Source organism: Anguilla anguilla, chromosome 18 (assembly GCF_013347855.1).
Source record: "Anguilla anguilla isolate fAngAng1 chromosome 18, fAngAng1.pri, whole genome shotgun sequence".
In the NCBI taxonomy this organism is placed as follows: Eukaryota; Metazoa; Chordata; class Actinopteri; order Anguilliformes; family Anguillidae; genus Anguilla; species Anguilla anguilla.
The window spans coordinates 21,484,436-21,510,514 of record NC_049218.1 but is presented as its reverse complement, the minus strand read 5'-3'; the positions used below and the strand labels follow the sequence as shown (position 1 = coordinate 21,510,514).

The 26,079-nt window shown below is 49.6% G+C and overlaps 1 protein-coding gene across 1 annotated transcript in view; it reads left to right on the top strand.

Moving 5' to 3' along the window:
* ehbp1 (EH domain binding protein 1) overlaps window positions 1–26,079 on the top strand; it is a 142,552-nt gene that overhangs the window by 12,394 nt on the left and 104,079 nt on the right. The window contains exons 3-5 of the mRNA XM_035400101.1: window positions 4,080–4,137; window positions 5,781–5,876; window positions 8,489–8,542. Of these exons, the coding sequence (XP_035255992.1) occupies window positions 4,080–4,137; window positions 5,781–5,876; window positions 8,489–8,542 (208 nt within the window). The remainder of the gene's footprint in view (window positions 1–4,079; window positions 4,138–5,780; window positions 5,877–8,488; window positions 8,543–26,079) is intronic.

The window sequence follows — 26,079 nt, the reverse complement described above, 5'->3', positions numbered from 1 at the left end:
GAACTGCTTGTTGACTTCGGACAATCGGCTCCAAACCTGCTTCCGAGGAGGAAAAAAGTGGCCTTTTTTTGGCTTGGCGTTCCGTATCTTCAGTGTTGCAGACTTTACGGCCATAGAGCACAGCTCTGTCCCTTATCTGAGACGTAGACCACGGTCCCTGTGGTAGAGTAACTCACAGGCCCGACCAGTGATTCGGTGGCTCTGGTATCGATTGGACAGATCTAAGGACTCGTCTGGGAGCAGCGCTTACTGCAGCAGTGATGGGAAGGCCAGGGACATGGCAGCTTAGACATGGGTCTGACTCAGAGTCCCTGGAACACCATGCTTTTGCTGCCCTCTCATTTCCTTGTGCCACATAATCTGATGGCTTGTTGAATTGCCCCCTTCACCTTACACCTGCTGATGTGATTGGTTGCTGGTTAATTGACCAGTTGACAAGCCGATTCTGTTGATTGTGGCATTTTCCTAATAGTGCTGAAGATAACCTGAGACGTTGTTCTGCCGTGGTACCAGGGGCAGAGCTGGGTCAAGTACGTATTTGTTTGGGATTCAAATACTTTTCTACGCTTTACTGATCTTGTCTGGTGTTTTGGAACCAATGAAATAGTCTCAAAAACTGCAAGTCCCGCCTTCGTTCTGTTCGTATCGGCAGGCTCAATTAGACCAGGCAAGATCAATAGAGCACAGAAAAGTATTTGAATCCAAAACAAATACGTATGTGACCCAGGTCTGACCAGGGGTATTGAAAGCAGCGGTGGCGCTGTAAGCTTGGTCCAGCTGCTGGGCACCTTAAACATGGCACCGGCAGGCTGGAGGAGGACATTGGCATCACTTGTACGGAAGTGATTCAGAGTCATTTAAAAAGGACGACAACAACAGCAGCTCCGGGCCTCCTCCTGAGCGCTCTCCGGCTCCCGGGACGAGACGGCCCGTTCTCTCGGGACGGGAATCTGCAGATCGCGTGAGCGCTGCGCGGCACCGGCGGCGACCGCTCCGAGAGGAAGCGAAGCTTTCAGCCTGCGACGCGGATTTGATTGGATTTGATTTATTTGCCCTCATCATGTAAAAATGACAAAATAGAACAAATACACTTACTAACAATACAAGGAGGACTGTTGTAGAAAGTCTAATGTTAAAATGAGAAACAGTTTGTAAAGTATGGAGTGCAAGGATTACCCATTAAGCCAGCAGTAGCTGGGAGAGGGACTGTACGGACCCGCGTGCTTCCAGGCCGTATGCGGCATGACCTCGGCAGAAAGATGAGTTCGGCTGCCAGGGGTGTCGTTCATCAGGGTGAAATGTGTCGCGCTGAAGACGGACAGACGGACAGGGGGACAGGCCAGGTCGTGCATTTGTCACGGGCTGACCTACCGCAACGGCGGACCGGGAGGGAGCGGTCCGGTCGGGTGGGGACGACCGCGTCCGGTCCCTCGCCTGCGGTCCTAGCCGGCCAGTCGGACGCCCACAGTCCGCTTGCTCAAGCTGCACATGACGCGTCCTCCTCTGACGCATTCGCCCGATGGCACGGTGATAACGGTTTAGAAAACATTCGCTCACGGTCATATCAGCCGTGGGATCAGTTTCACATCAGTGTGCTTCACACAGCCTTGCAGTGATTAAGGGCCTCGAGCCTCTCAGTGGTATTTAAAGGAATACAATGTAGTCATGAGAGAAAGAGTAATTGAGCAGAATTGATTGACAGCTGTGCCTAATGAAATAATATCCTCTGGTGTGATGGCAAGCCGTCAGTGCGTTGCTATGGATATGGTTTAATTTGACTGTGCTCGTTCTGATGGTGCTGTTATCGGAACTGTGAGTCATGTTCTTACCTCATACTACACCTTCTCACATCAGTTTATGAAATGTATGAATGAGCAAGACTGTAGTGTTGCTTCTTTTTTATGCTGGCAGTTTTTGTTTATTGGTTCGTACCCAGAATGCCTCTCTTCCTCCTGTCCTCCGTCTCCCATCTGGAGGGACCGGTGTGCTGGGGTTCCTGTGGGGCGGGGCATACCTGGCTGTGGAGTCACTCAGGAAGGGAGGCTTTGATTGGCAGGCTATCCCCCCAGCTTATTGCACACTAGCGCCCCCTCTGGTCAGCCGGGTGGCTGGGATCTGCCTACCCAGTTTGTGGAGTTCAATGCCGTAGTCCAGCTAAAGAAAAAAAGCAGCCATGGCTAGCGTTTTTTTCTGCTACACAAATGGACGGGGGAGGGGGGGGGGGGGGTGCTTGAAGGATGGGGCTGCCCTGCGTTCAGTCCTGACTGGGCTGTCCTGTATCCGGCAGGGTGAGAAACAGGGAGTATATTTCCAGAGAAAGGAAGGAAGCAGCGGCAGAGCTATGACCTGTCATGGCAGGGTGAGCTGTGGAAGCTCATTAGCTGCTCTGTGCCTGCTGTACGGTGGCTGAGTAGCCGCTCTGCGTTCTGTATCTGTCCTCCAGAGCTCCTCCATTAGACTGCTGAGTGGATGCAGTCAGCTTGCTTCTTAGTGTTTTCTAAGCTTCTCTGATTGTTTGGCACAATTGAATTTGTGCCAGATTTTTTAAAAACTAAAACTTTTTTATCTGGAGGAAAAGGGGAAATGAAGCTGCCACCTCTTCTCTTAGAGTTTTTTGTATTTTTTATTTTAGACGATTCTCTGTGTCAAAGAGGAATCTTTGCGCCATCAGAGGGGAATGTCGTTGGTGTCGGATCAAATGGGGGTTTTACTGAGAGCAGACGCTCTTTCGTTTGCAGCGCATGTCCAGGGCACTCCAGTCAGAGGGCTTACGAAAGCTCTGGGCTGATTTTGGGGGAGATTGTGGCGGGCCACGTAAATTACAGGATGGGGTGAGGACTGGTGGGTGAAAGAGGGCCGGACTGGAGGGGAGTTGGGGAGGGGGGAGGCGGGGGGTACAGTATCTGGAAGGCGGCCCCCTCTGGATGTCCTGCAGGGCCTGGAGCTCCTCAGAGGAAGTGCATATTTAGGATTGCTGGCATGGCGCTGTGTGTGGAGGGGTGACTGCCTCGCAGGGCTTTGCAGAAGCATGTCGACACCGTGTCGTCCTGAGTGAACAGACAGTGAGGCTCGCTGTGAGGTGTCAGGAGCGTGGTCTCTCTCTCTCTCTCTTTCTTTCCCTATCTGTCTGTCTGCCTGTCTCTCTCTCTCGCTGTCTGTCTGTCTTTCATTACATTAGCCAGACTTCTTGACACGTGCTCTCTGTAGAGTTGGAGGTCCCGGAACCAAGACTGTGTGGAAGTTGGCTGCTTCTGGGAAATCCTGTTGTAGTTCAAACCGGCCACCAGGGGGAGTCCCAGCAGCCCAGTGTTCCTGGGCAGGTGACTGACTGAGACAGTAATGTCCAAACTGAGCCTCTGACCCGCTGATCTGTCCCAGGATCCCCTGTGCTCCAGCTGCGGCACGCCCCTCGTACAGAGTCACCGCCGCCCGCTGGCCCGTGGCGCTGGCACACCTGATACCCCCCCCCCCCCCCAAACCCCCAAACCCCCCCTCCCCACGGCCGTTCCAGGTCCCGCTCTATTATTTATACACACCGCTGAGCCGCTCGGCTTCTGGGCTCCATGACGACGGCGGGAACCGCGGCGCGACCGGCATGGCGAGGCGGGCACCGCTTGCGGTTTGGCGACCCGCGTCTGATTGGTCGCGTCGCACCGTGACGAGAGTGCTGGACGCACTCGGCCTTTAAAACCAGCCTCCGTGTCTGTGTGTTCACGCGTGAAAACGAGTAACATAGTTTATGATGTAAGCGGGTGTTTTATGTACTGTTTTTAATAGTCTCGGATTCGGCAGCGCTGGCTGGAGAATTCGGCCCCCTGATATCGCACGCTTCCTGAGGTGTCACAACTGTGTGAACAGGCGGGAAGTGCCTGTCGACCTGTCGCTCAGCTCCCGCTTAGAAACGGCATGCTGGGAGAAGTGAGTTCAGGCAAAATGAAACGTGTTGAAGCCGTGAAAGAGGCCTTGCGGAATCGGGAGAGGGGGCGTGTGCTGGCTGGCGTAATTGTTGATTTTCCTGGGGGGGGGTAAGCCTGCGTGTTTACTTTGATGCTAATCTCATGCTTCTCTTCTGCCTCCAGGCAACCGGACAAGCTGGTGGTGGTGTGGACCCGGAGGAGCCGACGGAAATCCTCCAAGGTCTGAGCGCCTGTCCACGCTACGCCTGCGTGCGTGTGTGCGTGTGTGACTGCGTGTGTGCCTGCGTGCGTGTGTGACTGCGTGTGTGCCTGCGTGCGTGTGTGCCTGCGTGCCTGCCTGCCTACGTGTGTGCCTGCGTGCGTGCGTGCATGCGTGCGTGCGTGCGTGTGTGCCTGCGTGCGTGCGTGTGTGCCTGCGTGCGTGCGTGCGTGTGTGCCTGCGTGCCTGCGTGCGTGCGTGCGTGTGTGCCTGCGTGCGTGCGTGCGTGTGTGCGTGCGTGCGTGTGTGCCTGCGTGCGTGTGTGCCTGCGTGCGTGCGTGCGTGCGTGCGTGCGTGTGTGCGTGCGTGCCTGCCTGCCTGCGTGTGTGCCTGCGTGCGTGCGTGCATGCGTGCGTGCGTGCGTGTGTGCCTGCGTGCGTGCGTGTGTGCCTGCGTGCGTGCGTGCGTGTGTGCGTGCGTGCGTGTGTGCCTGCGTGCGTGCGTGCATGCGTGCGTGTGTGCCTGCGTGCGTGTGTGCCTGCGTGCGTGCGTGCGTGCATGCGTGCGTGCGTACGCCTGCTCGTGTGTGTACATTTGCAGTTTTGGGACTTTGTGTATGAGGGAAAGTGCTTTATTGTGCGTGTGTGTGTGTGTGTGTGTATACATGAGCTATAGTTTGTCTTTCTGTTGTTGGAGTGGGTTATGTCATCCTCTCATCCAGAGGGATTCGGTGATTGGCTGAATTAAGATCAAACACTGATTGGCGTCCATTGGTGTTCTGGGAGATAGGCTTACTCCTCTTTAAATTTGCATAGGAGGGACCATTTGTTAGCGTCTGCTGCTAAAGTTGTCCCTCCTACAGTCTCAGCTGTAAAGCAGTCTTATACTCACAGTAGGCTATGTGCAGTGAGTATCGCCTGTGCTGGGAAGGTGTAGCTCTTTTACACTGTGCTCCTCCCCCTGCAGTCTCAGCTGTAAAGCAGTCTTATACTCACAGTAGGCTATGTGCAGTGAGTATCGCCTGTGCTGGGAAGGTGTAGCTCTTTTACACTGTGCTCCTCCTCCTGCAGTCTCAGCTGTAAAGCAGTCTTATACTCAGAGTATGTGCAGTGAGTATCGCCTGTGCTGGGAAGGTGTAGCTCTCTTACACTGTGCTCCTCCTCCTGCAGTCTCAGCTGTAAAGCAGTCTTATACTCACGGTATGTGCAGTGAGTATCGCCTGTGCTGGGAAGGTGTAGCTCTTTTACACTGTGCTCCTCCTCCTGCAGTCTCAGCTGTAAAGCAGTCTTATACTCACAGTATGTGCAGTGAGTATCGCCTGTGCTGGGAAGGTGTAGCTCTCTTACACTGTGCTCCTCCTCCTGCGGTCTCAGCTGTAAAGCAGTCTTATACTCAGAGTATGTGCAGTGAGTATCGCCTGTGCTGGGAAGGTGTAGCTCTTTTACACTGTGCTCCTCCTCCTGCAGTCTCAGCTGTAAAGCAGTCTTATACTCAGAGTATGTGCAGTGAGTATCGCCTGTGCTGGGAAGGTGTAGCTCTCTTACACTGTGCTCCTCCTCCTGCAGTCTCAGCTGTAAAGCAGTCTTGTACTCACAGTATGTGCAGTGAGTATCGCCTGTGCTGGGAAGGTGTAGCTCTCTTACACTGTGCTCCTCCTCCTGCAGTCCCATAGTTGGCAGCCGGGGATTAAGAACCCGTACAGAGGGGTGGTGGTGTGGCCCGTCCCCGAGAACGTGGAGATCACCGTCACTCTGTTTAAGGTACGTACCGCGGGCGTACACCTGTCCCTACACCTACACCTGTCCCTATACATGTCCCTACACCTACACCTGTCCCTATACATGTCCCTACACCTACACCTGTCACTATACATGTCCCTACACCTACACCTGTCACTATACATGTCCCTACACCTACACCTGTCACTATACATGTCCCTACACCTACACCTGTCACTATACGCGCACACATACCTACACCTGTATCTACAGCTCCACCTGTCCCTATACATGTCCCTACACCTACACCTGTCCCTATACATGTCCCTACACCTACACCTGTCCCTATACATGTCCCTACACTTACACCTGTCACTATACATGTCCCTACACCTACACCTGTCCCTATACATGTCCCTACACTTACACCTGTCACTATACGCACACATACCTACACCTGTCCCTATACATTTCCCTACACCTACACCTGTCACTATACATGTCCCTACACCTACACCTGTCCCTATACATGTCCCTACACCTGCACCTGTCACTATACGCACACACATACCTACACCTGTACCTACAGCTCCACCTGTCCCTGTACCTGTCCTTACACCTACGCCTGTCACTATACGCGCACACATACCTACACCTGTCCCTATACATGTCCCTACACCTGCACCTGTCACTATACGCACACACATACCTACACCTGTACCTACAGCTCCACCTGTCCCTGTACCTGTCCCTTCACCTACTGCTTTCCCTATAACTGCACCTACACCTGTCCCTTCACCTACACCTGACCCTATACGTGCACATACACCTGTCCCAACACCTACGCCTGACCCTATACGTGCACATACACCTGTCCCAACACCTACACCTGTCCCTATACGTGCACTTAAACCTGACCCAGACCCTATATAAACATCTGTCCGTATACCTGCACCTACACCTGCCCCTGTATCTACAACTGCCCCTATACATACTCCTACACATGCACATGCACATACACCTGCACCTACACCTGTCCAAATACCTGCAACTCTACCAGCCCTTATACCTGCTCCTACAGCCGTAGGGCTGTCTCTTCCACAGAGCTGTACGGCAGAGCCCTGGTACATTCACATGCTCTCTATATAATTGGCTGACGTCTGCTGGATTTTTAGAACAAAGAAAGAAAGCAAAATAAAATGCCTTCCAGTGTCGCGGGTTCGACTGTGTCTCTCACATCACCCCCGTGTCACACCGCTTCCCTTCCGTGTGGTCACCCCGTTTAGTCTGATTTCTGCCACACCGCTGTGCTGTCCGTCCTGTGTCAGGGTAGGAGTCCATCATCCCCTTGGACATGTAGCAGTAGCTGTGATTTGGTGTGAGCAGTGGGTGAGGTGGCGAGTGGTTGCGGGTGGGTGTGTTTGGTTGAGACGCGTGTGGTTGTTCAGTAGTGGCATTTCGGACGTCCTCAAACGCAGTTATCAGATCGTGAGAGCGGAAACCGGAGAGCAGTGCTGACAGTGTGATGCCACATATCCTGTAAAAGAGCTGCTGTGTTTACACAGGTCCAGCCTGAGACACGTTCTTCTGCGTCTGCGTGCGTGCGTACGTGTGTGTGTGGGTGTGGGTGTGGATATGTGTGGGTGCGTGTATGTGTGAGCGTGCGTGTATGTGAGTGTGTGCAGGGTGTGTGTAGACTGATTGTTTCCGTGAGCAGAGCAGTGTGCTGGCTGTGACCACCCTCTCCCCCCGGGCACTCTGTCTGTCGCCAGCGGCAGGTGCTCCCCGCTCTGGCTGTCACTGGGAGACTCCTGCTGACCGTCTCCATAAGCCAGTCTGCACTCTGAGCATCCTCCGGCTGCGTGAGCAGGAGGGACCTGCTGCTCGTACCACACAGAGCAGTGTCTCTGCTCACCCCGCCCCTGTCATCACTGTCTCCCCTGTTACCCCGCTTGGTTTGGGGTGCAGGACACCCTATAACCCACCTGTACCCAAATGGAGCTTCATTAGCCGCAAGCATCACGTTTATGTGGAAAACTGCCTAGCCAGCCTGCGGGACTCTTTCACACACAGCTAGCTCCTGGCATCTGGCCTCTCTACAAAACGCTGCACAACGGACCAGGCTGCACTCATCCGTTACTGACTGCCTACTTCATCTGTTTTTCTTAGCTGTGCTGCACTTTCACATGCAGGTGATAAGCAACACACACTTTCTTCTGCCCTTTGAAGAGGAGGTTTTGAAATGTTTTTTTTCTAAGTTCTGAGTGTTATAGAACTCCATTGCTTTCAGTCACCAGTAGTGATTGTGACATCAGCATTAGAATGTTCAGTTCGGAACATTCTAATTGCATATTTGAGATCTTAAAGGGTTAATGAATGTGCTCAATATTATCATTAGATCTCTGAAGCACCCTTCTGTTGTTACAAACGCATTTTTAAAAGTGAAGCTCGATATAAATATTTTGACATGTATCCATACTGCCCTAAGATTGTAGAAATGTCAGTATGATTTGTATACTCAAATCATATAATACGCTGCAGATTTTTGTGTTGACATTTCGCAATATCAATTCTTGGAGCCGCTCAAAAAAGTTTGCATGGGGTATTAGGTGCATAGTTTTGCTTTAACATTTAATTTTGTTCATCTCTTTCAGGACCCTCATGCAGAAGAATTTGAAGACAAGGAGTGGACGTTCGTAATTGAAAATGTGAGTTTGCCGTGTGCATGCTGCTCTCTAGTGGTCAGAACCCCTAATTGCACCATGCCCTCGCCTAACCCATTTCGACTAACACTTTGAACACGTTTTGTTTCTTTATTTCTAATATTGGTAGACATGTTGGTTAGACGGCGGTGCACATTTGATATGTGTGTGTTTGTGTGTGTGTGTGTGTGTGTGTGTGTCTGGGGCTCTCACCTGACGTGATGTCTCTTTAATTATCATCACAAAACAAGTTACTGCGTTCATTTAAAATATTCCAGCCGTTAGCAAAATGTGTCTTGTTTTTGAATAACCTTTGGGGCAATGTAATAAAATGTCAGTGAAAAGTAGAAATGGCATTCATACTGGTCATGTGCTAGCATACCATGGCTCCTTTTGAATGTAAATATTTATTGCCTTCTACTATATTGTCTGCCTTCTACTGTAAAGACAAAGTAATCCACTGTACACCACGTTTGATGAATGTCCATCCACTTCTCTTTGCATCACTAACTTTACTGTTCTAACATTATTTGACATTTGCTCTGTATTCTCATTTGTAATTTAGTGCCCTCTAGTGGTTGAGGAAGGAGAAGGCCATGTACTCATCCCTGACTCTAGGCCCAAGATGTTTAGTTCATCACAACATAGGCATGTAGTAGTTATTTATACAGGCGAGGAACACCTACGCATAATAGATAAAGAATACAAATAAATTATAATGAGATTAGATTGTACAGATGACTGACTAAGAATGGAATGTTAGGGACTGTTTAAAGTTTTTTTTTTTTTTTTCTCTTGTGTTTTGTGGGCAGGCATCCTACAAACAGAGAGGGAGTGAGAGAGGGAGAGAGCGATAGAGTCAGACTAAGCTCAGCTGAGAGATCCTGGCCAGCCCAATCTGTTGCTGCTTCTTGAGAGCAGAGAGAAGTCAGATATGGCTAGGGCCAATCAGGAAGAGGACCTGACCACTGCAGTGGCATACTTCATTGCTAAAGATGTAATACCTTTACAGTTTGTGGAGATGTGTGATTTCTGATAGCAAAGTGACATTAAAGTACACACTTTCTGGCAGAATGTATTTCTCCACACAGGAGATGGCTAGGAAGTACTTGAAGCCCGTGGTAGAATTTGATATGAACAGGCATCATGTAATGCTCACCGCTGAGCTGTGGCCCAGCCAGATGAGACTCCTTTACCTGCCCGTTATGTTTAATCACCACGGGCGGTGAAGGCTGTTTGTTCAGAGGCCTAGGCTCACACCGCTGATGTCATCAGCCTCGCCTTGGAGAATCTTCTGGAAGAGCGGGAAGTCGTGGGTGTCACCCCAGATAAGGCCTCTGATATGAAGATGTTTTTGACTGAGTCTCCGGTCACGTGGGTGACCAGCTTTCGTTGGAAAAGCTCTGGTTGGCCGTGGTGCTGCGGATCAGGGCTTGCCTGGCTGTTGTGCAGGGGTTCAGTCACAGCTGTAAGAGCAAAGGTGCAGCCTGAACCAGAGCCCCCTCAGAGCTCTCTGACCGCACGGGGCTCTGCTCTTCACACGGTGTCCAGGGGTGTTGAGCAGCGCTGCACAGTGTTAGCCGCGCTGGTGGCAGAAGGAAGCGCGCTGCAGTGTTAGCCACGCTGGTGGCAGAAGGAAGCGCGCTGCAGTGTTAGCCACGCTGGTGGCAGAAGGAAGCGCGCTGCAGTGTTAGCCACGCTGGTGGCAGAAGGAAGCGCGCTGCAGTGTTAGCCACGCTGGTGGCAGAAGGAAGCGCGCTGCAGTGTTAGCCACGCTGGTGGCAGAAGGAAGCGCGCTGCAGTGTTAGCCACGCTGGTGGCAGAAGGAAGCGCGCTGCAGTGTTAGCCACGCTGGTGGCAGAAGGAAGCGCGCTGCAGTGTTAGCCGCGCTGGTGGCAGAAGGAAGCGCGCTGCAGTGTTAGCCACGCTGGTGGCAGAAGGAAGCGCGCTGCAGTGTTATCCACGCTGGTGGCAGGAGGAAGCGCGCTGCAGCTGTAGGCGATGCGCATCTCCGCAGTGGAAGGCTCCCCTGAGGCTTTCCAGCCGCTCAGACCCCCCTGACCTGGGAGCCCCACATTGCGATCTGTGCACCTGAAAGGATTACTTCTGGAAGAAGAGGATGACGACTGTGAGCTGGTTAAGAGGAAGAAGAACGGTAAGAATCCTGGACCCGAGGTTCAGGACCGCTTTTGTGGAGGGAGTAAGTTCTGTTGGCACTTCTATTGAGAGCGAGAGAGAGAGGGAGATCGTGTTGTCTGCTGAGGTTTTCGGCAGCTGAAGATGAAATGCCTGTCAAACACCGCACTGGCTCCTGCAGACCGTCGCCGTGAGAAACCAGCCAATCCCAAATCATCCTTCAGCTGCAGGAGCCGCGTCTCAGGACATCTCTCTCTACAGAGCCCCTCCCACCGGTGACGCCCGCAGAGATCAGCTGCACAGATGGGAGGCCTGACAGAGACAGCCCTGCACCCCTGCAAGCTACGCCTCTGAAAGAGCGATCTGTTCCTCTGCTCATCTTCAGTCTCTCTTTCCTTCAGCCTTACTCCTGAAACTCTGAACACGTCGCTCTTCCTGGAAAAAAATCTCCCTTTGAGAATTTACAGGAATCTTAAAGTTCTGCTTAGGTGATGGTTCTGTTTTCAGATATTGAGGGTACACACGTTCATGAGATGATTAGTTAGTCTAAAATACGCATAACAGGGTGCAGTTATGGTTTTGCTCATTATGAAGTAAACGGTATAAAAATCTGCAAAGAATCATCCAATAAATTGAGTTGTACAGTTTGTGTGATGCCTTTATTCTAAATAACTAAAAAAAACTATAGTGATGATATATTGAAAAGACGGGTTGTGCGATTATACTGGAGGTTTCATACGGTCCCACCCCTACTCTCTCTGTACCAGGTTTTCACACTCTTAGGAGTGGCCTTGGAAATGAGGTGTGCAGACCCGTTAGCCAATCAGTGGTCAAATTAAGCACTTCAGTGCAGGAAAACACTTTAGCTGATGAGTGTCCCCGCTCCCCACTCCTCCGTCCCCTGCCCTGTCCATATGCAGTGCTTCATACAGCATGCAGAGACTCCGCCCTTTTCCACTGTTGGGCTGCACCCAGGCAATACCAGGTTTTGGTTACAGCTGGTTCTCCCCAACCTTTTTTTTTATTTATTTACAAAAACTTCAATAGTACTGTGCTGCTTGCACATACGCTGTGAGGAGGTGGAGTAACTGAACACTAACTACACTGCAGCAGTAATGGAGAGAGGAGCACACTGCTGTGGGGTAGGAGTAGAGAGAGAGGAGCGCACTGCTGTGGGGTAGGAGTAGAGAGAGAGAGGAGCACACTGCTGTGGGGTAGGAGTAGAGAGAGAGAGGAGCACACTGCTGTGGGGTAGGAGTAGAGAGAGAGAGGAGCACACTGCTGTGGGGTAGGAGTAGAGAGAGAGGAGCACACTGCTGTGGGGTAGGAGTAGAGAGAGAGGAGCACACTGCTGTGGGGTAGGGATGTGGTTTGGTTTACCGTTGGAAGGAAATCACTCCCCTTCAGACTGCCGGTAAAGTCTTTGGCAGGGCTCATGATCTGGACTGGCACCCGGGTCCGTTGAGATATCGCTGAGTGGAGGAGAATGTTGTTTCTCTGACTCTGTCTCTGTCTGTATCCGGCCCTGCAGCAGTCCGTTGGTCTCACCCAGGATTTCTGCCTTCTAATGATAGGCTGCAACTCTACTTCCTGTTCCTGCTACTCCTCCCCTCTGGGCTTTCGTCTTCATGTACTCCAACGCCAGTCATTTTACCTGTATTACAACCCCCAAATTTAACAAGCTACTGCGTAACTGGAAGTTTGGATTTTAAATAGTAGTAGTAATAATAATAATAGTAACAATGCATTTTATTTGTTTTGCTCTTTTTAAGGTACACATTGCAATATTTAACACTACAGAAGAGTAATATCTTTTGAAACCTGTGATCTTTGACCGTTTGAGAGTTGCTTGACACAGCTCAGTGGCTCCCCCTAGTGGCTGGAAGGATACGTACACATAAGTGTCAGGATGAAAGGACTGTTCAGTTGTAGCTTGTTTGCTCCGGACTGAAAGTCTGGCCCTCGTGGGGGAGGGAGGGGGTGTGGTGACTGGAGCTATGGAAACGGGGGACTTGTGACACTCGGACTACGTTTCCGTCTGAGTTTGGAAGGGGGCTGGCAGCTGGGAGCCGCAGGGAAGAGAGCGGCTCCTCTCCTCCTCTTCGGTGGGGGGGTAACCCCGAGCCTGTAATCGTGCCCGCGGGTGGAGCTCGGGCGTCCCCTGTCATTTTCCCAGCTGGGGGCAGTCTGCCCCTTCATTCTCACAGCCGAACTGCTCTGCGCTCTCTGCTCCTCTGAGGAGCTCCACAGACACACTCTCTCCCTCCCCGCTTCCAGCGTTCCGGTGTAAACGTGTGTGTTTTCCTAGGAGTTTGTGTAGGGGTTTCCAGGGCCATTCTCCCTGGCTGCTTTGGCTGAACTCCAGCACAGAGTGAATAATAATCTCATGATGTTGATTATTTAAGCTGTAATTGCATTATGTTCCGTGTCTGGCTGTGCTGCCGGTGAGTGATGGCCTGTGTGCGGAAGCTCGGCTGTACTGAGTGGGGTTTGGGAGCACAGGCCCGTCAGATAAACATTAAATGGCTGAGGAGTGATGTCATGCTGTAGCTCTCTTCCCTCCATTCTGCAGTGCGGGGGCCGGGGTGGAGCCCTTTGTGCCTGGATTAGGCTCATTTACATCACAGTCATACTCCTGATTGATATTTACCGCCTCCTGCTGGCAGGAATCCTCAGTTGCAACCGGCGGTGGAAACGAGCTTCAGCGGCTTTTTGCTCTGTTACCCAGAGCTGCTGCTCCTCGTCTGTCTTTTCAGCATTGTAATCTGAAATGTGTTTTATTGGGCCATTTTCAGTATCTTTTTGCAAGCAGCAAATTTAGAGTTCCTAGGCCTGTAGAACAGGCTAGATGTATTATGTTCTCAGCATCTATTTGAACTATTAATTATCTGCAGAATGGGACCGTTTAGACCCTCCCTTTCTCCTGTATTTCACCCCTTGCAGTTACCGCTCAGTAATGAGGTATTCACAGCACATACAGGTTTTGTGGTATTCTACCGCACATAATGGTATAATGGTGTGTTAGAGTGCATATTAGAGTAATGGCGTATTTTAGTGTGCACTTATTTCAGTAATGGAGTATTTAACGTGCATATCTTCGGGCAAAACAGTATTTCAATGTGTACTCATTAGAGTATTGGGGTATTTTAGTGTGCACTCATTAGGGTAATACAGTATTTCAGTGTGCACTCATTAGAGTAATACAGTATTTCAGTGTGCACTCATTAGAGTATTGGGGTATTTTAGTGTGCACTCATTAGGGTAATACAGTATTTCAGTGTGCTCAGTGCAGTTTCTGCATACTTGTTGGCAGAGGTGTCCATGCGGCAGTGCCCAGGAGATCCGGTGCGAGGTTCTGCCCATTTCTGTCTCTGGCTTCCCGTCCCCGGGGACGCGCGGGGTGGGGTTCTGCTTTGGACGGGTACCAAAGGCCCGGGCGCCGGGCCAATCCGGAGCATCCCGTCCCATCTGCTCCCTCAGCAGAGCGCCCCGGCGGGGGGGTTGGGGGGGGCGGCGGTGGGGGGGTGGGGAGGGGTGGGGTGGAGGTGCTGTGCACCACGTACCGCCCTACCCTGCTGGCTCCCATCCCGACCCGACGACAAACACACTAACACACACAAACAAACGCAGACGGGCCGAGCTGCTCACCAGCGCCTCTCGCCAAGAGCCCCTGTTTCTGCTACCAGATAAAGAAGGGGGAAAAAGAGAAAGCTACAATATCATTTTTTTTGCCCTTTTGCCAAATAGTGACAGCAGAGATGTCTCTATAATTCAGCAAAGTTCATGCAAAACCCTTGTACTGGCCTGTGATTGGCGCATTGTCTGGTTTCTGTAATCCTCCATTTTCTTTGTTTCGTTTCTTTTTTTTTTTTTTTTTGTTGCTCTTTAATTACTGCTTTTCTCCTCCAGCCCCAGTCGCTTCTGCTGAAATTGAAAGGTGAATAATTTATCGGCCTGCTGAATTCGCACCCTGAGTGGTCACTTTGAAAACGCTTTTTGCATGACGTCTCCTCTTTAGTTGTAGAGCTATGATGGAAGTGGGGGGTGGGAGTGGAGAGGCGGAACTTTAGTTTTTTGGTGTCCGTTTAATTGATCTTTTAATGAAATTAAAGTGTCAATAGACCTGGCGAATGAAGGCACTGGAGAGTGGAGTGGAGGGTTTGATGTAACTGGGCTTGAGAGGATATTTTGGGGCCCTCTGGGGCCCGAGGTCCTTTATTTCCTAAAAGGCAGGGGGGAAAGATTAACCCCTCCCCAAACAGCAGAGGAGAGAGCCCAGCTCTCTCTCTCTCGCTCGCTTTCTCTGGCTCCTTGGCTCGCTCTCCCTTGCTCCCTCTCTTACAGGATCAGAACGTGCGCTCTTGCAGTCTGAGGAGACAAAGGGACAAGGGCGCAGGAGAAAAGGCCCAGAATTCCTCTGGTCTGCGCATACCTCACTAATAACAGAGTGATCAAAGACTCACTCAGGCCTGCCTCTGCGCCTGGCGTCTCCACACAATGGAGGGAGAAATGAAGAGGCACACTCTGCTCTGACCCCGGAGAGGGAGAGGGGGAGAGGGTGGGGAAGAGGGGAAGAGAGGGTGGGGTGGAGAGAGAGGGGGAGAGGGTGGGGAGGAGAGGGAGGGGGAGAGGGTGGGGAGGAGGGAGAGGGGGAGAGGGTGGGGAGGAGAGGGAGAATGCTCGCCCCATGTGAGGGCGACATCAAAGCCGCATAACACTGCCTGCACTTGGCACCTGATCAGCCTGGCACTGTGTGTGTGTGTGTGTGTGTGTGTGTGTGTGTGTGCGTGTGCGTGTGCGCGTGCGCGTGCGCGTGCGCGTGTGCGCGCGCGCGCGTGCGTGTGTGTGTTTCTGGGAACATGTGAGTTTGTATGTCTGTTTTTATGTTCTATATGTTACATTTGTTCCCGTTGTATTTCACATCTATGGTAAGGACTGGAAAATGCTTTGACTCACATTTACAAGCTTTGCAGTGGGAATATAATTTTCTCTCTTTCCAAATCCTTGCATTTGTTGTATGAGTGCGGTAACTTGGACGGAGTAGTTACTATCTTTCAGGGTGCAAACTGCACTGACAGGTTTGTGCACAATGCGCTTTATTTAATTGAGGTGGTTCTGAAGTATTTTGACATTACAAAAACTCCCTGAGTAGTAGAAACTGACAGGTTGCCTCCCTGACAGGTCTGATTAAAATGTTTATGTGCGGCATGTGTTGTGTTTGTGTCCTTGACGCATTTACACGGTGCTGATTACTCTTGCACAGCACAAACTCATAATGATAACTGAATGTCACTCAACCAGTCTGAGTCTCAGCATGCAGTACCCCACTTCTCCAAAGGGGGCAGCGTGGCACTTCTAATCTGTGCCCTCATTATTTTTTTTAGCCAAATGTGCATGGCTTTCTTGCAACGTGAAGCTGTCTGTGTGCATCAGGTGTGAACCGAACATATTCGCTCTGGCTGCTCTGATTTCCCCAGTACTGGGTCTTATGATGTAATGAGCTGGATGAGCAACGTTTGTGACTGTTGTGTTTTCTGTTATCCCACTGAGCGTAAGGGTAAATCTAAACCTAAACTCAAGGTTTAAGGAGCAATAGATTGTCTATAATCAAGATTTATGTAATCCATGAAGTCAGAAAGATGAAAGCTGTCGTGTGAGCGTGCGGGTTCGCAAGCTTGGTGTGAAATGTTCCCTCCAGGTTGAGAGAGAAAACACTTTAGAATAATTTCACCTCCTCCCTGAACCACCTCCCCTCCCACCGTAGGTCAGATGAAATGTGTAAATAAAAGCAGTGTGACAGTGTAATAACTGCCCCTGTCAGACGCTGAACAGTCGCTTGGCAGACCTGGGAGGGGAATATGGCCGCCAGGTCTTTCCCTGTGAAATGTAATTGCGTGACTGTACACAATGACAAATGCCATAGTGTAAACATATGGAACATTGTGAATGTCGTTTGTGTCACACCAGCACTTATGATATGTAGTTTTAGCATGCCGGCAATCTGGTTCTGTCTCCTCTGCTGATACACTGTAGCCATGGCAAAGTCTCTCTGTGGATTATTGTCTTTTGGAAGGTAGTCAGTGTGTAAAGAGTTGCAGAGGACTTCATAGACTGACTTTTTACACATGCCTGATTCAGAATTGCGTGCATGTGTTTATAGAACTGTTTGTCATACAGTAGCAGTTGTAAGATGAAAATTGGAGGGGTGAAAAACTCCTTCAAACTGATCACTGGTCTTAACCTGTTTTCATTCATTTTCCTTGATTAACAAGCATGCCAACGATCTGACTAATCAATTGACAAGTAACAGACGGCTTCTTCGCATCGTGTTAGGGAGATTAAATGAATTAAATTTAGAAAAATACATTTTAATCAACAGGAACACGTAATGAAAAGATGCCCTGCTCTGTTAACTACCGCATTAGCTTTCAGCATAACTAGCAATAACTAAACCTGCGCTTAAATTGTTTAAAATCTGCACATTGCACATCTTTGTCATGAATATTCTCTGAGTGTGAGTTCAGAGAATGAGGTCTGCATGTATCCACAAATGATGTTGATAAAATGTGCACAATTTTGCCATGCAAATAAAAAATGATTGTATTACTCCCTAAATGACCTCATTGAAGAGAACTGGCTACATCTTATGGTATTGGGCATTTTAATCACTGTATTCATAACAAAGGAAAATGACTGATAACAGGTCAAGACCAATAAGGAGTTTAAGGGAAAGTTGTCCGTCCGACCAACTTTTAGCTCATCGACTGCCGGTGTGCGAAATTTGAGTGCTACATACGCATGTTTGCGAAACTCATAGGCAACATAATTATGCCATTATGGAATAATGGTATTAAGTTGAGCGTTGTTCTGGTCTAAAGAATAATAACACATGTTCACATTCACATGCTGTCAGTTGCACGCAACATACCGTGAGATGCATAACAAAAGAAAGTGACAAAAATTAAACTGACAGACGTTTGAAGAAAGACGCACGCCATACATCGAAATAATTGCCCCCCCCCCCCACACTTTCAAAGAAAAGTCCTGCCTCTTAAATGCCGGTGGCTTTTGGTAGCATGGAATGTTGCGTGTACTGCGGTGTAGCGAGCACGCAGAGGCCCTGACTGTTGCACAGTGCTCTTTCCACGGCTGTCCCGACTGTTCTTCGGTGCTGGTTGAGGTCTCGGTGCAGGGGCGTCCCATCTTATACGAGACTGTCCGGTGTGGGCACTGGCATTTGTTGTGGCCCAGCACCAGAACTCCCAGTGCAACAAACCAAGGTTGTGATGGACGGCTGTGAGTCGCGAGCTAAATTGGCCGTTTTGGCGCCGGCGTACAACGAGAGAGACCCGCGGCTCCACCCCGGCCGTTCTCGAGTGCGACAGCGCCCGTCTTAGCGGCTCCGAGTCGGCCGCACAGCCCTCAGTCCAAACAAAAAACATAAACAATTCTGCCGCACCCGTGAATTCCGAGCTGCGCGTGTGGAAGAATCCTGCCACTAGAGGGCAGCATGCGGCTGGCCGGCCCGGCGCATGGAGGGCGACAGAGGAGCTGGGAATTCGGCGTGCCGAGGACCGCGAGGTATCTGGTTAATGTAGAAATGAAATGAATGCAGCCGAGGAGGTAAGCTGGCCTGACCCTTCATCAGAGAATAGATGAAAAAAGGGAAGAATAAGCTATTGTGCCACGGGAAGATGATGAAATTTAAGATCCGCACACCTAATCTCTGGGCAACCTCAGAAATGTTAATCCCCCTGTAGAATTATTTGAGCGCTAGATTGTATTTTGTCATTGAAATGGCACAGTGTCAAACGGTACCTTTTCTATTCGCGCTGCTGCCAAAAAAAAAGGCGGAAAAAAAACACGAAGGCGAAGAATTGCATAATCAAAAAGAGGTTGTGACAGAATATGATTATTCAGTAGTATCTCGAAATTGCATGCATCTCCTCCTTTTTCCCCCCTTTCCTCTCTTCCCTAATTCAAATGCATTATCAAAAGGTTAAAAACGGAGGGGTCACGGACTTAACGGCTATATTTAGTGCATTGTGCCGGTTCCCCCTTTGTGCATGTGTGTGAATTACGGATTGTGCTGCTGAGCGCTAGCCCCAGCGCACAGGCCGGCTTTCTTCCGCCTTTTGCATATTAGCCAAAGTGAGAAATCAAGCCAATTCCTTATTGCATTTTCTGCGGGTTTCTTTGAAAAGGCGTAAGCGGCGGCGGCGGCGTTGAGACACACAAAGGCGCTTTTTGGCGGAGTGGAGACCGCGTCTCGCGCACGCCCGCATTGTCTCGCGAAGCCGCCGTATGTCAGCGATACCCTGCGGAGCCCCGCTGCTCTGGTTCACCCCGCTAAAGACCCGCGCGCCGCGGCGGAGGACGGGCCCCCCTCTCCACCTCCGCTCCTCCGTTTCCTCCGGTCGCCAGCGTATAAATATCAACCGCCAACACTTAGCGGATTATTTATGATTTGCTGTTCTGCAGCGTCTGCCTGATTTTTTTTTTTCTGACGGACTGGAAATCTCTCTCTCTCTTTCCCGCCACCCCCCTCCCCCCTTTGTCAGTAGATCAACAATAAAAGGGGTTGCCTTTATGATGACCTGCTGTCACTTGTGGACCTCTTCCAAATCAATTAAGCCCATTTCCACTCCAGCACTTCAATATTGTGCTACTGCGACATCCTCACCCAGGCTGGGCCCTTCCCTCTAGAACACATTACTTAGACCACTGGGTTAAGGTCCCGTAGTGCCTCATGGGGGGGGGGGAGAGTGCAACCAAAACAAAACAAAAAAAAGAAAAAAAACTGGTTGTGTGTGAGGGGTGTAAAAAAGCTGGTGTGAAAGTTTGCAAAGCCCAAAAGTTTTCTTATTTGAACTGGAGGTCTGGGGTCCGGATTAATTTTGCATTTGTGTGCTCGCCGTTGCTCGTGTTTGTGGATGACTCGGAATAGTGTTTGTCTGTTTGCTGGATATTTACCTAGAGTGTCACTGACGGTTTGTTTATTTTCTTACTGTCAGGCCCTTAACAGGGAGGCGTGATCAGTGTAGGAAGTACATTTAGGCTTTTCCCAAGCGGAGCTATTCTCTAGTGTACCGTGTGACGGTAACATCTCAGATTATGTGCTGTATCTGAAAATAAATAGGCTGGTATTCAGAGCTCTGGTTTTACGTTAATGCCAATCATCAGCCAACTTTGAAAGTATGATTACGATCCACCATTAGTGGGAAATAAGTAAACTGTTTGTGTGCGTACGCATTTTGCCTTGTATTTTGCTTGTGAAGCAGAAATGAGTCTCGTGACTGTGGCCTGCGTACCGGCTATTTAGGTCATTGAGGATTAAATATGGCACCCTGACATGCCTTTTGTGTTTCCTTTTTTCCTTTCTTTCTTCTTAAAGCCTCACCTGTCTCTGTTTAGAGAGGCCAATTAACGTAATTAATTACAAAAAAAAGGCAACAGATGCTAGCAATTCCTTCCCTGTAAGCCCATTTGAGCTGATGGACGGGTAGAGAGATGAATATGGGGGGATGGGGGGGTGGGGTGCAGAAAATCCCTTTAGCTACGAGGAGCGGGGCGACTCCCAGCCAAAGCGGCGGTTTTGGGCTGTGCCGGGTCCAGATGGCCGGGGTGGATGGGTGTGGCGAGGGCGAGGGCTGGAGCCTGGCGATGGGGGGCCGGGGACGGGGGGACGGGGGGCCTGGGACGGGCTAATCTCGTCAGGGTGGGTTGGCAGGGGAGCCAGGGTGGTCCCCCTGTCCAAACCGCACTAATAGGCTTACAGGCCCTAATCCAGGACAGCGCAGGATCACATGGGAAGTCTGCTGACCCCAATTTATTTCACTTTATTTATTCATTTATTTGTTTTTGGTTTTTTTTGGTAATTCTTCACTTTGTTCTCTTGCTCTTTCATTTGCAGTACTCAGCCCAGAAACACTCTTAAGAAACGGACCTCTTCATGAATGTTGTTCTTTGTACATCTTGGCTTGTTTGCCTGTTGGACGGTGTGACCGAGGAGCCAAAGTAAATTGTGGTCCGTTTGGGACTGTCACGCTCTTGCGTGTCTGTAGAGTGGTACAGTGTTTGTGCGACACGCGTGTCTGTAGAGTGGTACAGTGTTTGTGTGACACGCGTGTCTGTAGAGTGGTACAGTGTTTGTGTGACACGCGTGTCTGTAGAGTGGTACAGTGTTTGTGTGACACGCGTGTCTGTAGAGTGGTACAGTGTTTGTGTGACACGCGTGTCTGTAGAGTGGTACAGTGTTTGTGCAACACGCGTGTCTGTAGAGTGGTACAGTGTTTGTGTGACACGCGTGTCTGTAGAGTGGTACAGTGTTTCCGCGACACGCGTGTCTGTAGAGTGGTACAGTGTTTCCGCGACACGCGTGTATGGTCGCCTCTCTTTTAGTCTTGAATATGCCTGAAGGGACAGGATTGGAGGCCTACCTGTTTAAGGAGGGTGAAATTTGGGGAATGAGACCCCTCTGGGAATGCCGTTGTGAGTGAACGTTAGTCAGCCCACGAAGAAAGAGAGCGAAGGTCCCGGGAGTGGGACAGAGCTGCGATGGGTTCATTTCAGATCGTATGTGACTGCTCTCCTTGCCTTTCTGCCTGTCTGATTTTGGCTCGCGTCCCACACACCACATAAGGCCTGTGTGAAAACCCCTTTGGCTCACGCTTTGTGTCCAGCCTACCCCCACCCCCCCCCCCACCACCACCACCTCCACCCTCCAACCCCCCCAACAGCAACAGACGTTTGACCTTGCCTTTCATCTTCTCCTCTGTCTACCCTGGCGCTGGGTACAGGAGATTGGTTACTGCCACAGAAAAAACAAACCAACAACCCAACACCAAAGCTTTTTTTTTTTGTATGGAATAGTGTGCGACTCAAAATGAACATTTAAAGCTGTGATCTGTGACATTTTTAATCCCAGGCTTTGGGCTGTGTTGTTAACGTTGGTGCCTGTTTTGCAAACCTAATTGCCGTGGAGCAGTGTTTGACATTGAAGCAAAGCTCAGATGCTGTGGATAACAGCTGGTTGTGAATGGTGCCGACTGGATAGCAGATATCGGGGTGACTGACTGCGTTTGTTTCTGAAGCCATTATAAATGTACCTGACCCTCACCATCAGTCTGAAGTGAAGGTGTACTCTCTCCGGTCTGCTGTGTGGACAGAAGCCAGTGTGTCTGAATCAGCACTAAGGATTTCATTTCCAATGGACCTTTACCTGTAACAAGGAAGGGTTTTAGTCTTCAGGCCAGACAGCCCAACCTCAGTTGTGTGAGCTTGTCTTTCACTGAGGTTTCATTTGTTTAATTTTTTTTAACTGTGTTGTAAGGTGTGTGTGTGTGTGTGTGTGTGTGTGTGTGTGTGTATGTTTGAAATTGATAATGAATCTAAGCGATTTTAAATTCATGCAAGGCAGTCTGTATCTTGTTTTTTTCTGGTTTTTGTATTCAAAATCTTAATTGTATTGAATGAGTCTTATTTCTGTTTAAATGGTAGCTCCCTTACTGAATTCTGAAGCACAGCTTTCTCCTGTCCACACTGTCAGTCTGCTCCTCCTAAACTTCTCTGACCCAAAAAGTGGCCGCTCCTCGTCACACGTGCAGGGTTCATTAGAGATGTTGGTTGTATCAGGTTTTAGAGTCCAGCATAAAGTGATCTCTGAATTACTCAAAGGATACGATTCTTAAAACAAATAAGTAATAATAGTTAATTAATTAGAAAAGTGTGTGAGCCTTTATCTGATGGTGGTTATTTTTGCTGAATTGGATCTTTTTTCTGCGCGTAATTTTCTCCTGAACATTACTGATCTGTGATTTTGAAAGATGAAAAGAAAAGGTTGAACAGTGATGACATGCGCTTTATTGGAAAAATTAATCCTCTTTTTAAACCTACTCGTTAATTACCACTTATAAGTGGAACTTAGTGCCTCAAAAACACATATGATTGAATGAGAATCCTCTTGAATCTTGGCACGTGTGTGTGAGCGTGTGCGTGCGCCTGTGCATGTGCCTGTGCCTGTGTGTGTGTATGTGAACCCTGTTGTACCCTGGTCTGTCTCAGTGCGGCTCGTCTTACAGCTACCCTTAGCCGCAGATTGTAGCTGTGCCCAATGCAAATGTATGTGTCATGCAGGACACATACATTTGCATTAATATCAGATGGTGATTTGTGACGGCCCGGCGGTCATAGCAGTTTTATCAGAGTTTCCTGAATATGAAAGCGAGAGACCGGGAGGCTGAAGAGCGGGGCGGCGGTGTGTGGATGAATCAGGTTTCCCACAATCCTTGAGGATATTTTCATCGAGGAGAGTCATGGAAGAGTGGCGGAGAGTGAGCGAATGCTCAGTGTATCGGAGCGCACAGGCATTAGATCCGATGCCTCCGTACCTGTGTGTGTGTGTGTGTGTGTGTGTGTGTGTGTGTGTGTGCGCAGTAGTGTGTGTGCTGTAGTGCTGGAATATAAAAAAGTCCTTGCGGGCTCTGCATTGAGTGGAATGTTTGAAAATTTAGAATTTAGTTCCAGCATTCCATCAGAAGTAACCTTGTGAAAGTACACGCAGGCTATTGGTCCAGTTTGGTCATTTTAAATGCTTAAGCAGTGTAACAGTATTAAATCCCCCCCGTTTGTGACACTGACCCACAGTTGATATGTGCTTTATGTTTTAGTGAGTAGTGTTGATATGTAGCGTTGAGATTAAAAAATGTCTGAGAGGCAGTGCTGTACTGTAAGAGGGGAGGATAAAGAAACGCGGAAGACTGTAAGAGTGTCTTTTTATCAAGATGCCGTGGTAATTCCCCTCGTTTACAGCGTTCATTGTTGTGCTTTTAAGATAATCTCTCCCCCTTTTTAATCCACATTAATTTCCTTTATTGCTGTGTTGCGTTTAATGGGGCGCACCGATGCTGGGTTTCAGCGCAGTAATTATCTCTGTCAGGTGACAAGTGTTCGGTTTGTGGGAAGCGAGCTGCCGCCCCTCTGTAGTGTGCGGGGTTTTCTGTAAAGTTGTGTGCCCACAATTAGTGTAATCGATGTATCGCGGCAGGGGAGAGGGGGAGGGTGGAATCCTGTAGGAAATGCTCCTTAGCCTCGGCTGAATTTGTAATCTCAGCCCTGTTTTGGCAAATCAGATTTTCATAGTATTAAAATGATAATAAGCATTTGGGCTAACATGTAGGGTTTTAAATAAAACAACCTCATCAGCAGAAAGACCGAGGGGATGTATGGCATAATCTTGTTTCTTAGTAGGTTCCTTTTTATGAATGATTAATATTCATTAAACGTGGTTGTAGTGTGTGTGTCCCAGATAGGACATGCCACACTATGTGTACCTGGCCAGGAGAAAGAGGGAGAGAGGGAAAATCCTTAATCCTGGTGTTTTTTTTGGTTTTCTTTTCAAAATTCCAAGTCCGTATTCTAGAACTCCATTGCTTCCAAATTACCAGTAGTCATTGTTGCATCACCATTAGAATGTTCAGTTGATAACATTCCAGTCACATATTTGTGATCTCAGGCCCTTAAAGGGTTGATGGAAATTAAAGGGCTTTGCCCATTCTCTGCACACTGTGAAGCTCCCTCTGGACCGGGTTCTAGGGCCCTTCTCTGGGGGTAAGCTCCCTACATGCAGCAAGGGCCCTTCACTGTGTATGAGTTGTAGAGCATACTCCTGCACGCAGTAGATGTGAGTGTGGGGGGGCGTGGTTTGCATGATAATGAAGTGATGTCACTGGTGAGAGGGATGCGGTTTGTTATAGGCCCAGTGCGGCTGGTTGGTCTGAGTACTGGCTGGAGCGGAGCAGTGCGTTCACACTTCCTGTAAAGAGCCCGCCTGTCATCATTTACAGTTTTATAACAATAAACCAGGTGACCTCATCACTGTGTCACCGAGAACCATATTCAGATCTCTCCTCCATTCTTCTCCTTATTCAGCTGAATTCTCAGGATTTTAATGAGAGCTGAGAAGCACTAACCATGTGCTGTGCAGCCGTCTGCAGCCAACCCAGGAAAGTGCCGAGCCCGCGTTTCTCAAGCAGAATGAGATTCCTGCTAATCCCAATCGCTCTGTCTGTTGTGATATTTTATAGATTTTTATTTTTATGTTTACTGTTATTATAACAGGGACAGTAAACTGGCACCCCTGAACCCCTCCTGGAGTACTGCATTGGAAGGGCATTTTGGGCCTGGCAATTTATTTTCCTATTAGTTGTCCTCTCAGAAGTGTGATTTGTCTCTGAGGCTTGGCGAACGGGCTGCAGGCCGCTGCCCTGGACCGGCTGATAAGGCCTGGGCCAGGGAGGGGGGGGGGGGGCTCCATCTGGGAGGAGATGGCTTCTGTGGGACCCTGTGGAGTCCTAATTGAAATCTGGGTCTCTGAAAAACCTAAATTGATAAAGGGACCAAAATCCAGTTCACACCAGTCACCCCCCAACCCCCGGTCTGGCCAATCACAGCCCGGGGTAGGTGCGTTTCAAGCCCATGTGATCTCTGAATCTGGAATCTCTGGGGTTGAGTAGCAGTAACTGCACCTCAGCATTACGATGCTTTATCACTGATTGAGGTTCGGAAGTTTCATTTGTTGGTTTATTTTCTTTTGACTTCCACAATGCATTTCTGGGAGGAGTGATGACCACAGCAGTAGTGTCTGCCCTTTTGGGGTCCTGTTGTGTGTTCCTCAAACGCGCTGACCTCAGCACAACCACGGAGCAGGAGTTTCTCTGGCCTGTCGGACGTTATCTGTAAAACCTGTGTGGCCATTCAGGCCTGTGGGCCTCCTCAGCGCTGTTCTCCATGGCAACGCTGCCATTTCAGAGGCGTTTTTCAGCAACGGTGTCAGTTTTCTTTGTCCAGTCCAGAGTCCAGAAAACGACCTGATCCTGTAGCCATATGATCTGGGCTATCGGGTAAAAACTTCATTACCCAAAGCTGCCCCGAATGTGGGGGGCAGTGCGGTGTGACCTCAGTTTCTCTGTGGCAGTGATATGGGAAAGGGCAGTGTAGTCTGCTTTCAGTGTGTATTAACCGTGTCGGAAAGGAAAGTCTAAAAAAGAAGTAAAAACCGTTATTGCTGAACTAAGTTTGAGGATACCCTGCGAGAGACAGAGAGAGAGGAGGGGTTGATCCCTGCACCCTGCCTTTATGGTAATTAAAGGGCTTGGGCCCCAGAAGGGCCTAATGTATGAATAAGTAATGGGGAGAGAGTTGGTGACACAGACACAGAGAATAAGACTGGCTGAGTTGGGGAGCCGTGGTTCTCGTCTCATTAGCAGGAAGCAGGAAGCAGAGACAGATGAGTAAGGTGTGGGGTCATCAGGTGTTTAATGTCAGCTGGTGTATATATGGACCATGTCTTCATAGTGACACACAGATGTGTACATACATACAGTCACACAGAGAAAAACAGACACCCA